The sequence below is a fragment of the Pieris rapae genome, chromosome 14 (assembly GCF_905147795.1).
Source record: "Pieris rapae chromosome 14, ilPieRapa1.1, whole genome shotgun sequence".
NCBI lineage: Eukaryota > Metazoa > Arthropoda > Insecta > Lepidoptera > Pieridae > Pieris > Pieris rapae.
Genome location: NC_059522.1, coordinates 7,086,975 through 7,102,715, shown reverse-complemented (window position 1 = coordinate 7,102,715; position 15,741 = coordinate 7,086,975). Strand labels below are relative to the sequence as shown.

Sequence of the window (15,741 nt, the reverse complement as noted above, 5' to 3'; positions counted from 1 at the left end):
GTAAAATGGCGGCAATCGAATATACTATAGCGACGTGAAACACATACATATTGCATAGACCTTGCATGGACAAAATACTCTACAGAAGTTTCAACCTAAGGTAAATTATGATCGCTTTCAATAAATTTTGGAAGCAAATGGGCTTTTATAGAAATTAGGTGAAATGCAACTAATTGTTTATAGGTGCTTAAAAGTTTCATTATTCGCAAGGGCTCTCTCAAACATTGTATGGGACCACTATGTTATTTGACTTTATAATAAAGATATTAAAGTATCTATTTAATTATATATTCGCACCAGAATATTATTCGAAGGTACTAATATATTAAATACACAGTTCAGTGTCCGATATATTGTTTAAAAAACATCGCTTATATTATCTAAAGATATACAAATATCGCATTGATACTATAAAGATACTGTTTTGCTATAAAAAAAATAATTAGATAAACCTTTTGCTAGGTTTCATGTGACAAACTATGAAATTAACAACCCGAATCTCATATTAAAGAAAACCTTATATGAAACAGTTTTAAAAACCATTATACTTTATAGATCAGAGTGCAAACGGTCACATCGTTCAAGGCCACTTATAATAGAGGGCTCGCGAGTGCGTTGCAGGACTTTCTTTAGTAATTTAATTCTAAAAGGTTGCTAATAGGATCTAGTAAATAGTGATTCACTTTTAGTCTCCAAAGATTGTTTGTTTGAAAATTATCAAGCAAAAAAGCTTTGTATAAACTTTCTAAAGTATTATGTATTTAGTTTTTACGCTTTCACAATTAAGTATGGATTTAATAATAGATAAACCTTAAAACGCTCTCATGGTAACTCCAATCATCAGGGGGTCTGCAAATAAAGCTATGAGCCATAATATTTTGAGCCGCAGGCACCAGCAAAGGTTACGTATCATACATGGAGCGTGGCCGTGAGTTAAAATGCGAAGTGTGACTAATTGCGAGGCTCCGACCTTACTCTACGCCTGCTTTAGCATTACCCGATTATCAGGAAATGAGGATTATATTTGGAGTTTATAGGACAACATCACCGTCGATTAGATGGCTAACGACTTGTGCTTCACGAAAGTCTAAGCAGAAAGAGCTGTGTTGACCTACACTACAGGCTTCAGGGTATGACCCTCATCCGTAGGTTCATTACCCGACTGTGCTCAACATTCGAGGAGGAACGGTGAAGGAAAACTAACCAACCAACCTAACCAAAAACTCGACGACGTCTGTCAGGCACAGGAGGCCGGTCTATTAGATTGACAAATGATACAAAATTCTGAGGCGCAAACTTAAATAAAATTTTTCACGAAAGTCTAGACCAATAATGGTTTATTCAAAAGTAATTATACAAAAGTTATTAGTAAACCCTTTACCCAGTAGATGTTTAGTTACAAGATAACAATTGAATGTTACAAAACGTCAATCACCGGTTAGCACGAGGCACGTCCAAAACATATGTAAAGTTACAAACAAGACTTGAACACTGAAAAAAACAAATGAACACAATGTCCACTTTTTGTTCAATGGTTTTAAAAAAGAATATATCTATGTTGCTTTCTTACATATACTCGTACCATTGAGTATGTCGCACGACACGCTTTATACTTGCGGTACGCTTGCGGTTACTACCAATCAACATTTTTTTTTATAGAACAGGGGGCTAACGGGCGGCTAACAGGAGGCTCACCTGATGTGAAGTGATAGCGCCGCCCATGGACACTCGACGATGCTTGAGGGCTCGCGAGTGCGTTGCCAGCCTTTTAAGAATTTAAACGGCCGGCAACGCATACATGTAAAAGTATCAAAACGAATGTACAACAATACTAATCCTTCTGTTTTTATTGATTTCTCAAACTAAAGTTGCATTCCAATTGAATTTATAAAAATACGCGCATTTCCGTACTGCATTACTATAATTCACTCTGAATGTACTTTTATGATTTATATATCTTGTATCGACGATCAGGAACATCCGTTCTTGTAACACGCGAGCAAATCATCTAAAAATTAATCTTATCACTAAAAACATAAGATAGATAATTGCATAAATCTAATTTATTGGGAATTATAAATTTGTCGTGCCGTTGCAGTTAGAGGAAAGTCAGTCTTATTAACTTGATTTAAAAAACTGGTTTACAAAAAAAAAAATTCTCGTATATTTGTCACGTGGGAACAACAAATATAGTACTAGTAGTAGATCCTACCTTTAATAATAATAATAATACTTGTTTTATTCTTTCTTTTTTTAATTTATTTCAAAAGATACACCCAAATAATTATGATACCAATTATTTACTGTAGTTTTTAGATCATCGTGATAGGACATCGGCCTAGTTCTCGAAAACCTATGTCTTAAATAAGTCTAAACCAAAACATATATTGTTTTACCGGGAATTGAAGGCACTGCCGGCCCGCTTATAACTTATAAAAAAAATTAATTATAGATCTTAACTTTACGGTATTTTTAGTTTTTTTTAATCAAAAATCATTCTTCATACAAAATAGTTCAAATCAAGATGGTTAAAAATAATGTAATAAATCATTGAAAATACTTTCTTGTCGCCCTAATTTCTTCTCGCACCAAATGAAACTTTAATAGCCATAATAAAATTTACCATTGGGAGCAATAAAATTGTATACAAACGTCTAGATAACCTCAAAACAAACAATATTAAGAGCGATCATGGTAAAAATTGATATTCGTGCGCTCGTCATGTGTTTGATCTATTTCTGACTAGGAAGTTATAGATCTTTGTGCCCATGCACACAGCCCTTAATCTTTAAAAATACCAGCTTGGCCCGGCTTTGGACAGCCAACACTTAGAAAAGGGAGTAAACGCTAAGTACGTAAAATACTTCGCGAAATCTTTTATCTTTGGTATTGTCACTATTTTTTCAACCTCGAATTCCACGCATATTTTACCGAGGAGTTTTGCCGAGTGGCTTCAGGGTGCGACTCTCATACCTGAGGTTGTTGGTTCAATTCCCGGCTGTGCCCAATGACTTTATTTATATGTACGCATTTAACATTCGCTCGAACGGTGAAGGAAAACATTGTCAAGCATGACTCAACAAGTCGACGGCGTGTGTCAGGCACAGAAGGTTGATCATTTACTTGCCTATTAGATTGACAAATTATCATGAAACAAATACAGAAATCTGAGGCCTAATCCTAATAAGACTGTAGCGCCACTGATTTATTTATTTTTTACCGAGGCGTAAGCATCGCGTATACGCAAATATATATTGCAGTATTTTTTATAAACAAATACCTAACACATATATAGGATTATATCTGTCGATGAACAAAGATAGAAAAAATACTACCGCACAATATTTGACGGAGACAAATTATAATATGTCATGTGAATATATCGCGTCACTTTGGTATGTATTGAAAAGTTCAGAACCTATCATAAAATGCTTTTAAAGTGAACACTTTTTTACCGGATTGAAGCTATGTATTATTGTAAACTTATAATTATTTAAGATAATTTTAAATTTATCCAACGTTATGGTAAATAATTATAAGTTTAAAATAATACATAGCTTCAATCCGGTATAAAAGTGTTTTCTTTAAATGTATAAAAGCTATGTTAATAAAAGACAATACTAAAGTGCTTTTAAATTAAGCAGCAGTATTTAATAAGCGGTTAAAATAGTGAAGATGTTACAGTTTCAAATGTCAACTATTTTAAATTCGGTCGCGAAACAGTTCGACAGTGACTTCCGTCATTTCGACACATTTCCCGCGATTCCTGAGGAATTTTAACAAATATGTATAAATATCTCGGCTACTATTAATCACAGCTCCACAATCTTTTGTTGCACAATGTTTCAAAAATCTTTCTCTAACTGACACTACGTAAGAATTTTAAAAATTAATATTTTTACTGTGACGTAAAAATATTTTAATATAATTAAGATCAATTAATTTCTTGCAAAATACGGGACTAGATTAACATTTCTTTAGTCCTACGATTCAATTCATGAACATATGCTTAAGAACGCTATGTCGGGGTTGCTGCAAATCCTATAATTTTTCGAATTTTAATTTAATTAATTTTATTTCCTTTTGTGACGTAAAATTTGGAAGAGTAAACACTATTTTTTTCTTGTATTACCAAAGGCATTAATATTTAAACATAGAAAATGTTTAAATTGGAAATTAACCCCAAATGTCCATTAAAGACCCACTGACACACATTGGAGCGATTTATAGAAACAAAACCTATTTAATGAATTATTCATGAATTCATAAGGGACAGATTGCATCTCATTCGATTTAAGGTTTTCTATACACGATCGAAAAACAAATACATACATAGGTAAGTATCCCGGAATTCGAATATAAATGATATTCCTTCAAAATTAGTAACTTTAGTACTATTAGCATACTCCACATAGTAAGTTTTTTTATAGAGACTGAATTTAGTGGTTTGTTTATCACCCGTAGTGATAAACGAAAAGCAAATGGCGTATATTTCATGAATTATGAAGCTATAAATATGTATTTTTTTATATTTCACTAACTTAAACATTATTATTAAGATTTTTTTCAGTATTTAATTACTGCAATATTTCTATTTATATTTAGTAGTATAAATATAAATAGAATATAATATGATATAAGATCGAATTCCCTTTTAATTGTAATTTTTTGCACTTTTTCAACTTAAGTACTGTTGTCTATTGCTGATAAATTGTGTCTATCTATCATGAAAAGAGACGGAAGACAATTTTAGTCTACACGATGCTTAAACTGTATTATTTATGAATAAGGCGACTGTTATTGAAATCATTAATTTCAGTTTTTTACACAAATATTTATCAAATTGTTTAAGCATAAATAATCGTGAATAAACAACCAAGGGCATTCTAAAAGCCTAAACCACGATCAAAGCGATAGGACAGAACTGAGAACAAGTTTGTTTCCAAGGGCTTTGTGACCTGCTCAAACGACCACATGTTCCATAAATCATTATTGACCTTAAACTATTCTTGTTTGACAGATTATTGCTGTTTTCAAATGACTTTCTTCTTTAAACTCGAAGGCACACTTTTCGAGACCTGAACTCAAATACGCAATAACACAAAAATCAATAGTTTTATTATTATTATATCAAAAAACAATAGCTTTTCACTATTCTGAACAAGGTTATTAACAAAATATTACATCAACACGAAGGCCTGGATAAACTTTATGGTTTTCAAGAAGGTTTATAATAAAAACAAAAGACGCACGATTTATTTGATTCCCTATTTAATTCATAATACTGCAAAACTAAGATTGATAGATATTATTAAATTACGTCCCCTGGCCACGTATGTTTGTATGAACGTGAAAAATTAACGAACAGTTTGTACTATTTTCACCTATATATTATGTGATTCTTGTGTATTGTAAATGTAATGTGTTATATATGTTACACCTGTGGTATAATGTAAATTGTCTAAATGATCGTGATTATTGTAAAAGGCAATTATCGTAAACAATCTTGCTGCAGACTCAAGTTAGTAGAATTAGAAATTTGTAATTTCTATAATTTTGAAGAAAAAATTCAACCGCTGATAAGCATTCGTAGCGTGGAATATCAATATAAGTATTAACAATATAACTTTAAATTAAATACAAAATTAAAATTCAGAGTAGATTCAGTTTAGATTCCACAGACTATTCATAAATTGATTCATTTAAACCAACAATGTCTGTCACGTACACAAAAAGTAACAAATTAATTACGTTATCTGTGGGTGGTTTAGTTAAAGTACAAAGTAGCCGGCATTGACTGTGTACTATAAGCTAGTCATTACAACCTACGTACCAACCTTTAATTTGAACTTAATTTGCTGATTTCCTTGAAAAATTGATTATAACGTGTTCATATAACCAATGCTTATTTAAGGTGAATCATATAAAAGAAAGAAATTGAACATATTAGTTTGCAATGTTCAATGAAACGAAAATATTTCGATTAAAAAAAAACTGTAAGGTTTATAGCTAATAAAATTTATTTAACAAAATAAATCATTTTTATTTATTGTTTTCTTTTCTTACTAGGGTTGCCTAGAAGAGATCGCTTGTTAGCGATAAGGCCACCCGTTGCATCCCTTGTATTTTTTATGTATTGTTTTATTTGTGTTTCTTTGCAACGAAGTGTAAATAAATAAATAATTTACCATTATATATTATTCCAATGCGCTTACTATTTACATTTACATCACATTACACACAAAAAAACATCACAGTATGAAACAGTAATAGATGAAAATATTTAGAAAAATGGCATCTAACCTGTTTCTTACAGACAAACTATAAGGGTCTGTTTCACAATGTCCGGATAAGTTCCAAATACGCTATTTATTACTTATTGGTAGGATTAACAGTATTTTTGCGTTTCACGCCTGTTAGATAGCGCTATTCGTTATGAAACGCGAAGTATATAATTTGTGTTGCATAGCTATTTGGTACTTTATCCATACATTGTGAAACAGGGCCTTAATGTAATAAATGTATTTAAAAACATCTTAATTCAGTAGGTTTTTTGAAATATTATCTACTAATCGCGTTAATACACAAGACTCTTGCTTGCAAATTCTTCTATATTTAGAAGTAGGATATGAATAAAATTAAATGATTAAATAGAAAAAATTAAAAAAGAATTAATAGAAAATCTACATTCGAATACTACTAATCTATTTTTATAGCAGCATAAAGCAAATTGGCAGAAAGTGCCGAAAAATCGGCTTTAGTTTAAACTAAGGTCTCTTTTACTCTTAGGGGGTCCCACCTATCAAAATCCAAGTAATTACGTCACCCAATGACAGGGTTAGATGAGGGTCGTCCAGTCCCAGCCCTTTACGTCCACGTCATGCCTCATGACTTCTGCACTCACCGTTTTCAAGCGAGTGCCTCAATCTCAATTTCTCATAGAAGAGTAGCTGAAACTTTAGGCCATCTACCATAACAAATAGAGAAGGAACAAAAAAAATCAATAAAAGCGTTAAACACATGGCTTCTCCAACAACTGTCAAACCTTCTATAATAATAATTTATCCAGTTCAATCATCCAATAAATAAAAAATAAAGAATAAATCATCCAATAATCAGCATCCGGACTGATACTTTATAAAAAACAAACTCGAATACTACTTATCAAAACTCAGCAACCTTAATTGTAACAGTATTTTATATTACGATTGGAAATAAAAATGGTAATTTTCGTACTCATAAAAATAAATGTCAAAATATTTTTTTCCTTTATTACTTTTCGTAATGTCTATAATCGCCTATCCTTGATTTTAATGTAATAAAAATACTTAATTCAAAACTAAAGCAAATTTGTTTATTAAAAGGCTTCGCAATAAACAATAAAGAAACTGAATTGGACTTAACAAATTGTGGATTTTTATAACTTTTTTATTTTTATACCATTTATTTTTATATATCAAGGAGTCACGAAATATCAAACCGGTAAAGTATTAGAGTAGTTAAAACAGTACATTAGAACGGACCTACATATAGTTCAAGCATATACCATTTGGTACATATAAGTTACAATGTAATTTAAAGAGTGAAATCAGGAATATATTGATTAATACTCTTTTAAGAATTTGGCAAGTCTGAAACGGCGGCACCGGATCTAATACAAAATTCGCCTAAAGGTCTTTCTAGCGTTATAAATGAGTTGAGGTGCGTTAGATAATTCAACCTTAGAGACATATTTCTTTAACATTCCGTCCATTCAATTTAACTACACGCAATTATTTAATCAATCGATTTAAAGATTAATTGATTTGATTAAATTCATCAATGTTTCTCAGTTTGTTAAGCGCTTTCATTCGATTACATGTGAATAAAAAAAACATTTTCGATTGGAAATATGTATATTTAGACATAATTCAACTATAAAGATAGATACTTTTTGACAGGCTTTGTTACAAAGTATGAAAATCAAAAAAGAGATTATATTTCGGATATTACTCTCTTCTCGTCATCTCCTCGTTCTCAAGCTTATTAAAGTAGTTTGAGAGCTCTTAATTCTGGATTTAGAACCAGAACAGTGTTATCTGATCTAAAATCAAATACACCTGAATCAACCAGATAAAACAATTGCCTAGATTACCGCTTACCAAAACATGACCTAAATATAATTAATGATACCGCTAATGTATATAAATATCAGAAATCAAAGAAATATATTTGATAGTGAAATAGACTATATAAATATACAGATATATAATATTAACATTGTATATCTTTCGTAACTTTCTGGATATATTTCAGTTTACGTTAGATATGTCATAAGAAACTGTCAATGTCAAACTCGTAGTTCACTTCATCTTCGCACTTATCTCGAGCTTATCATTAATAAGATGTCTTAAATTGTAATAAAATAATTCATTTTTTGAATATACACTATATAAATTTTTAACGTAGACTACTTTATACACATACATTACTATGTATTATATAATTATAATTATATACTATATTACTCGTATGCCGAACGAGTTAAAGTAAACGTTAAGATATAAATTTCAAATAAGGTCCTTATAGTTGTCTAACCTCATTATAATAAGTTGTAAAATAATGAATATTTTAATAACTATTTAAATTTTTATTTAATATTCATAAACAGACTTACCCAAACTCGTACTACCACGCGAAAAGCAACGAATGTACAATTATCTTATAGATAATATTTATTGAAATACCTAAAATTATTGATTAACTTTCTCACGTACGCCAATAAGGTGGGAATCGATATTTTATTCCAGTTCTACCAGACGACTGTTTAAAACAGAACTAAACAAGAAAAAATATGTAAAATCAAATCTCTCACAGATTATACGATGATACGTCGAATATACAGCAGAATTTTTAAAATTTTAAACGCAAAATAGTTGTTAAATTATGATAATTAAACACGCTTTTTTGCGTTAGTAGTAGGTTTAAGAATAAGTACCGCAAGTATATTATTAACTACGAATGTAATAAGAACAATGAAAATTTAAGTTTCAGGTAAACAACCCGAAGTTAGAATTTTTTGTAGAGTCCAAAGAGTATTTAGTCAAGGATCATAATAAAAACCGTATAATTTATTCACACGCGTGAAAAAAAACAACGAATTCGCGACGGTTATTTAAGAATCTCCAACTTCCGTTAATTATGGCGTGTAAAATTATGTAATATACAAACAAAACGTGACATACTTAAATCAGAGCTTGTTTTCATTCGGATGCACATTTACGAATTTTCACTGGCGCGACGCGACGCGAAGTTGACAATACATCCTCTCATGCGGAGAGTCGCTAGCACACTAGCGGCGCGTACGGCGATTTCAGCTTAACTTGGAATAAAGCAGCGGCTACAGCGTGCGAATGTCCTTCTAGCTTCTGCTTTACTTTCACAAGCGCTTAATCCACAGTACTACAATTTAGTTTAGTTTATCCACAGCTATTTTTAATAATTTTACAATTTTAAATTAAAAAAAAAGCTAAAGGTACACCATGTTTACGAAAAACATTATGTACTAGCCAAGACAATTCACAAATAACTTATTGGTAGAAGTATGTCGTAATATGTAATGTATTAGGGTGTTTAAGTGTGTGTGCGTTTTATATTTTGTATTAATAACAATTTACATAAAATAAAGTAGCGGAAATTAAAATAAAAGAAGACAAATGATGACTTGTTTACTAAATATCAGAGTTTTTTCACACAATATATTTATTGTTCTCTACGTTGGCATTAAATTTGAACCCAATGACTCTGATTTAATATATAAAAAAAAGAATGAATCATATCGGAAGAGGGCGAGTAAAATAGGTAAAGAACGGGAATGGAATAAATTGTATGAAACTTCGACGTGGTTTTGACATAAAAACATACCTAAACATACAACTAATATGGAAAAACTATAAATAAAATATTTTTCTATTCTCTGCTCCTTCTACCTACCCGCTGTTGACGACGCCCTTCATTCATTCTAGCATTGACAATATGGGCATGACATAATTTAACTAACCAATTTTGACACGATTATTGTTACTGCAGGTGTCCACACTGTGGTATGCTGGCTTGATATCAACACGCTGCATTTAGCGCTGTAAGCAGTTCTGTGGTATGTGCAAAAGTCTTAGAAGTTTGAACCATAATATATTCTTTCAAATTTCAAATCAACTATCAATTTGCTGCTATTTATATTAGAAATCTGTGCGTGTAGCGTTAACGATGACACTAATCTGTTATCACTGTGGATGGTATCAGAACAAATCAAATTCTGTATCAATCAAAATCTGGAAAGCAACAAAACCTCCCCATTAAATCCCAGAATATATAGTGGCTAGTCTCGCTCTGAATTATTGAATCAATCAAAAGTAAATATGAATGTTTGAAAATATGTATGTCTAAATGTATATTGTTTAAAAAAACATTTTTGGGTACATACAGCATATTGGGTATACTCGAAAGCTTGGGATGGCAATGTTTTAAAAAAATGAACGGGACGCTCGCACGGATCCGAGTGGGTGGCACCGCTATTATGATCCCGCTCCACTCGAATCCGAGAAAAATCCCTTCAACTAATACTTACGATACTACTCAAAATACTGTTAAAAACTTTAAATCACACGAGTATGCCACGTATTATTAACCATATGCCTCTCACGTATGGTTACGCAACATGTTTACGAAGATGCGTCTATGTTGCCTTAACAAGGATGTCTGATTTGCATGCCTTTTATCCGCCGATCTAAGAAAATGTTTATCTTGGCGATTGGCACGAATAAGGACTGCAGGTGTACTTATACGTAGCTCAGCCATGGAAATAACCATGGACTGGCTGTCATTTGTAAGGCGACCATGCAACATCCAATAGTGACAACAGTCTTAATTGGTATTACATCACTACATAGTATAAAACAAAGTCGCTTTCTCTGTCCCTATGTCCCTTTGTATGCTTAAATCTTTGAATCTACGCAACGGATTTTGATGCGGTTTTTTTAGTAGATAGAGTGATTCAAGAGGAAGGTTTATATGTACAATAACATCCATTAAATAGAAGGATCTGGAAAGATCGCTTGTTAGCGATAAGGCCGCCCGTTGCATCCCTTGTAATTTATATATATTGTGTTATTTGTGTTTCTTTCTAGCAACGAAGTGTAAATAAATAGTGGAGAAGTACTGTTATTTTTGAGGTTTCAAATTTGATGTCGTAAATAATTACATTTTTCCAATCGCTCTTCGTTGAATACGGTCGAGTGGAAGGAGCTGGTACTAGGCAGGGTGGTACCCAGAGGTGAGAGCTGTACTCCACGAATATGCGCTATTTAGGTATGTTAGTTGGAAATTAAAGGTCTTTTTCTCATTTTATTTAGATATGATATAATTCACCCTACGTTAATAAAATAAACTACCTCTAATACAATAAATAAAGAAAGTAAGATTTTTAAACATTTGAATAATTATTTGGTAGTTATCTTCAGAATGCCAAATCATCTATTAATTAACTACTGATTAAGGGACTACTCACTACAGCTAGTAAAGGATCTTCTTTAGATTCGGAATTAAGTATGCATTATCTGTTAATGCACATCTCTGCATACCTACACTTCTTATATGTAGTAACAGCAATAAAGTAAAATTTTATAATACAATCTCCCGTGAAATAATGATTATTAAATTTTTACCAAATTAACATTAAATACTTGCTAGTTATTAGCAGAGTCTGGTGAATATGTATTATAAATTTCCTTATATATAAACTATTTATTCCTTAAATAATTTTACATATAGGGCGACTGAATTAATTGATTATATTAACTTTTAAAACTATAAAGATTGCCCCGGTCTCAATTTAACAATTTCTGGTTTGTTCGGATCTCCATTACCCCTGACAACGTAAACAGTTACAAAATCATTATATTTTTCATTATTCTCAACTTTATAATCATTATACTTTTCGTACAATTTATTATAATTAATATACTCAACACCTCTGTTTGTATTTGGGAACGTAAAGGCTGTTTCATGATTTTCCGTCGAAACATAATTTGAATTTTCAGGAAACTTTAATTCCTTTCCTCTTCTATTACCATTTTCCACATTTTCGTTATCATTATCATCAACATTGTCTGGAAATATCCATTTGGAGTAGATATCAGTATTATAAGCATTATTAACGTTTGGATTATTCTGTATACGTTTCTGTATTTTGAAATTCTCTCCGTAAGGGAATGCTAATCCATAGTTTTGCTGGTACTGTTCGTGTGGTCTTTGAAAACCATAGCCTTGATTTTGAGGAACGAAACCTATATTCTGCTGATGTGGATTAAATCCAGTTTCTGGATGATTTGGTTGATATAGCCCATAATTACCATTTTGGGGATTCCCCTGCAAGTGATTGTAGAATTGTTGAATGTTTTGTCCCTTTTGTGGTGCATTGAAGAATCGAAAAAAACCCCCATTATGGTTGTTCAGATAGTGGACCAATTGTTCTGGATCCGTGGGGCAAAGAGGATACCCATACCGACAGGACGCAGGATTTTCCTTTGAGGACATACCTAAGAGAACTGCTCTGCCGAAAACGAACAGTGGGTTTGAGCTAATACCACCATAGGCTGAAAGTAATCTGAAAATCAAACAAAAAATATCAGACCAGTCAGTACCACTCATTTCATTGTATTACATTAATTTGTTAGCGTTTGTATTAAAATAGTTGTATATCAATAGTTAAATTTAATTTAATTATATGTTACGGCCATCATATTTTCATACATTTCTGAAGCGATAATAATACCGAATAAAAATCTTTTCGTTCTAAGATGACACTACCGTGATAACTAACGTTATAAGTGGCTGTAATCCAGTCACAGATTGAAGAACATTGGAACTTCCTAAGCCGCCACCAGCGGCTTCACATAAAAGCCGCGGCACACATTGGTAATCGTCGTACAGCGCTATTGATGTTAGGGCTTCGGTCACTCGTGAAATGGCCTCTGTGGCAAATGATGGTCGTTCTGAAATGAATTAAATAAGCATTTAATACACTGATTGTTCTGTCAATGAATGCAAAGATGTTGTACTATGTTTAACTAGTATTTATTAACTTGACTATATAGACCATGGTAGAATTTTTTTTATTGTGTTTTGATTAAAAAGTAATTTTTTTTTTTGTCACATAAATTTTGAGGTTATGTGAAAAAATATAAAGTGAAAAGTTTTAGATCTTTTTAGTATCTACAACGCGCGGAAACGTAGGGTTTTCATCTTACCATTATTAGTATTAGTTTAAAAAAAATCGACCCTGCTCTAATATCTATAATTTTGTTATTAAAAATATACTTACAAAAAAGACTAAAAAGGTTGCGGTGCTGCTATTAAATTAAATGCGCCTTAAGAATTATTATAGTAATGACTTCGACAGTCAACTTTGCCGAAATGTATATCTATATATAAGATAATTACGCAATTTAGTATCGTTTTCTTCAGTGGCGGATTTACCAGCCCAAATTTGGCGGCAGATTTTTGGGGCGGCATTGGGGAAACGAGAGGTTTTTCCTACGTCTTATAGATTGGCCCCGGCTAGAGCGGCCCCAACCAGTAATCGACGTGCACCTTCACCTCACACTTTGCACGAATGAAAAGAGGGGTGGGAGAGGGATAGAAGAGGGAAAATGTATTTTCCTCTTCATCTTCTCTTCACCGTCTCCATGTCAGTTCTATTACTGGTCGGGGGCTTTACATACAATTTCAACGAAATGGTTGTATTGTTGATACAAGGGCTCTAACTTTACAGCCTATAAAACCTTGAAAATTTGTAAATCCGCTACTGGTTTTAATTATGATTGATCCATATATTATTTATTATAGAAGATTTAATAATTTTAAATATTTAGAATGTTCTTTTTTATCATGTTTGTAATCAAATAAAACTTACCATAAAAATGTCCTGTATTATAGTTTTGTATATTATTTTGATAAGGATTTCCATATAATCCGTTTGGGTTTATTCTTCGACGTTTTTGTCTCTTGAATTTGTGAAGTGATAGAGCTTTAGAACCTTCGTGGGGTTTGAAATTGTTTTGATCAAAATACGGCATATTCCTTGCGATTGTGTCATTTTGTTCCAGATTAAATATTTGTCTGAAATATTCAAAATTTTTCTTTACACTTAAAGGCAAGTAGGACGTAGTTATTTAAGTAGTACGTTTTATTAGCAAGTTTAAATAAAATATACAAATATTATAGATTTAATAAAAGGGTTTTTTACCCTCGTTTTTTACTACAACTAATAATGGTTAACTTAGAGTAGGACCCGGAGGTCCAGGATTACAATAGCGCAATAATATTTGTAAAAGGAAAAAATACAATGGCTCAAAATTAAACCAAGATTATTTATCTGACAGTTATTCCTCCAAGTAATCTAATTACAATTCAAATTCTCCCAATTTTATAAGTTATTTCCTGAAAAATAATTATAACTCGTATATTTATAAGATGATTCAATGATAAAAATATACTTACGACAAAAGTTTAGATGGATCATAACTTTGTGTCTCATTAAAGTCCTGGCTAAACACATTTAAAACTAGTGCCAAGCACGGCAGTATGACCAGCATTGCTTATAAAACGTTTCTGTAAAAATTATAAAAAAAAGTAACTACATAATAATAATAGAAAACCGTATGGCTTTTTTTCTTTATTTTCCTTGCATATGGTCACATTACCAGATGTAAAAACTTCATAATTTTGTAGTTATATTAGTTACAAATGCACGATTTCGATATGATTTTCTCATGGTTTCTGAATTTTACAGGTCTTTAAGTTTTTATTATCACTCTAAAATTATGTTGGAAACATTCAAGTGGCCGCAATATTGTTTTGAAGTAGTTATAGAATGTGAATAAAAATTATGAGGTAAGGTAAGGCAAAGGTAGTGTAAAAAGTATGAAATAGACTTTTACGTACCGAAATAACACCTGGTCGAGTAAATGAAGTATATACTTAAGAAAGATTTTTATTTTAAGATGATTTCTATTGTGTCATTTTGTTACAGATTAAATATATCTATAAAATATGAGTAGTATTTACTCGGCTATATATATGTTTCGGCAAGTAATTTCAGTAGGACTATTTAATAGCGATTTAATTTATGAAAACAATTAAAAATTGCATTCGTTTTATAAAAAGGAGTTACACTCGTTTGTATTCTACTACAATAATGGTTACACACTTGTAACCCTGAGATCCCTTATTACTTTGAAAAAATTAATAATATAACATATGTATGTAAGAGAGTATGTACTGTGAAATTGAACTTTTTAGGATAACTTACCGAAGTGGTCTATTCACACAAAGATCAAACACACAAATAAAGATTTTAGCGTAAACATGATATCATCTTTCTTCTCTATATGGCAGCTTGCCGCACCAGGAGATGGTGAAAGCGTTTGCATAATGTGTTTCCTACTCAAATAATATTATGTCATATCCTGATAAAGGGCGATAACTAGAACACTAAACTTTTTGTGTTAGCAAAAGCTTTACAGCGTTGTAAGTTTCGCGTAACTTTGACAGTAGTTTTCAACTAAAATGATTAATCCCATTCTAAATATTAGGATTGCAACAGTCAATTATATGCTGGCGACATCAGAACATATTGAGAGAACTACATCAAAATGTATAATATAATATATAGTTTTCTATTCTATTAGTATTAAGTTACTG

General features: G+C 31.5%; 2 protein-coding genes across 6 annotated transcripts in view; both read right to left on the bottom strand.

The window, feature by feature from the left end:
* Nucleotides 1-9,351, bottom strand: part of LOC111000705 (inverted formin-2) — a 71,911-nt gene extending 62,560 nt beyond the window's left edge. For 4 of the 5 annotated variants that reach the window (XM_045631075.1, XM_045631073.1, XM_045631077.1 and 1 more), the window contains exon 1: nt 9,225-9,351. The gene's annotated coding sequence lies outside the window, so the exon portion shown is untranslated. Of the gene's footprint in view, nt 1-8,656; nt 8,676-9,224 lie in introns of those variants that run through there. The other variant, XM_045631074.1, reaches the window with a different exon arrangement.
* A 2,294-nt stretch (nt 9,352-11,645) lies between these two features.
* On the bottom strand, nt 11,646-15,453 carry LOC111001887. Its single transcript, XM_022271949.2, has 5 exons — nt 15,350-15,453; nt 14,539-14,649; nt 13,952-14,157; nt 12,860-13,031; nt 11,646-12,643 (listed from the first exon to the last, which is right to left on the bottom strand). Exons 2-5 carry the CDS (start codon nt 14,631-14,633, stop codon nt 11,845-11,847), a joined length of 1,272 nt encoding a protein of 423 aa, XP_022127641.2. The 5' UTR covers nt 14,634-14,649; nt 15,350-15,453; the 3' UTR covers nt 11,646-11,844.
* Nucleotides 15,454-15,741: the final 288 nt, after the last annotated feature.

Bases quoted from the DNA above. Each gene is read 5' to 3' on its own strand.
- LOC111001887 (XM_022271949.2), bottom strand. From the start codon at position 14,633: ATGCTGGTCATACTGCCGTGCTTGGCACTAGTTTTAAATGTGTTTAGC. The intron at 14,158-14,538 runs GTAAGTATATTT...TGAATATTTCAG, and splicing joins GATCCATCTAAACTTTTGTC to ACAAATATTTAATCTGGAAC. The intron at 13,032-13,951 runs GTAAGTTTTATT...AATTCATTTCAG, and splicing joins TAATACAGGACATTTTTATG to AACGACCATCATTTGCCACA.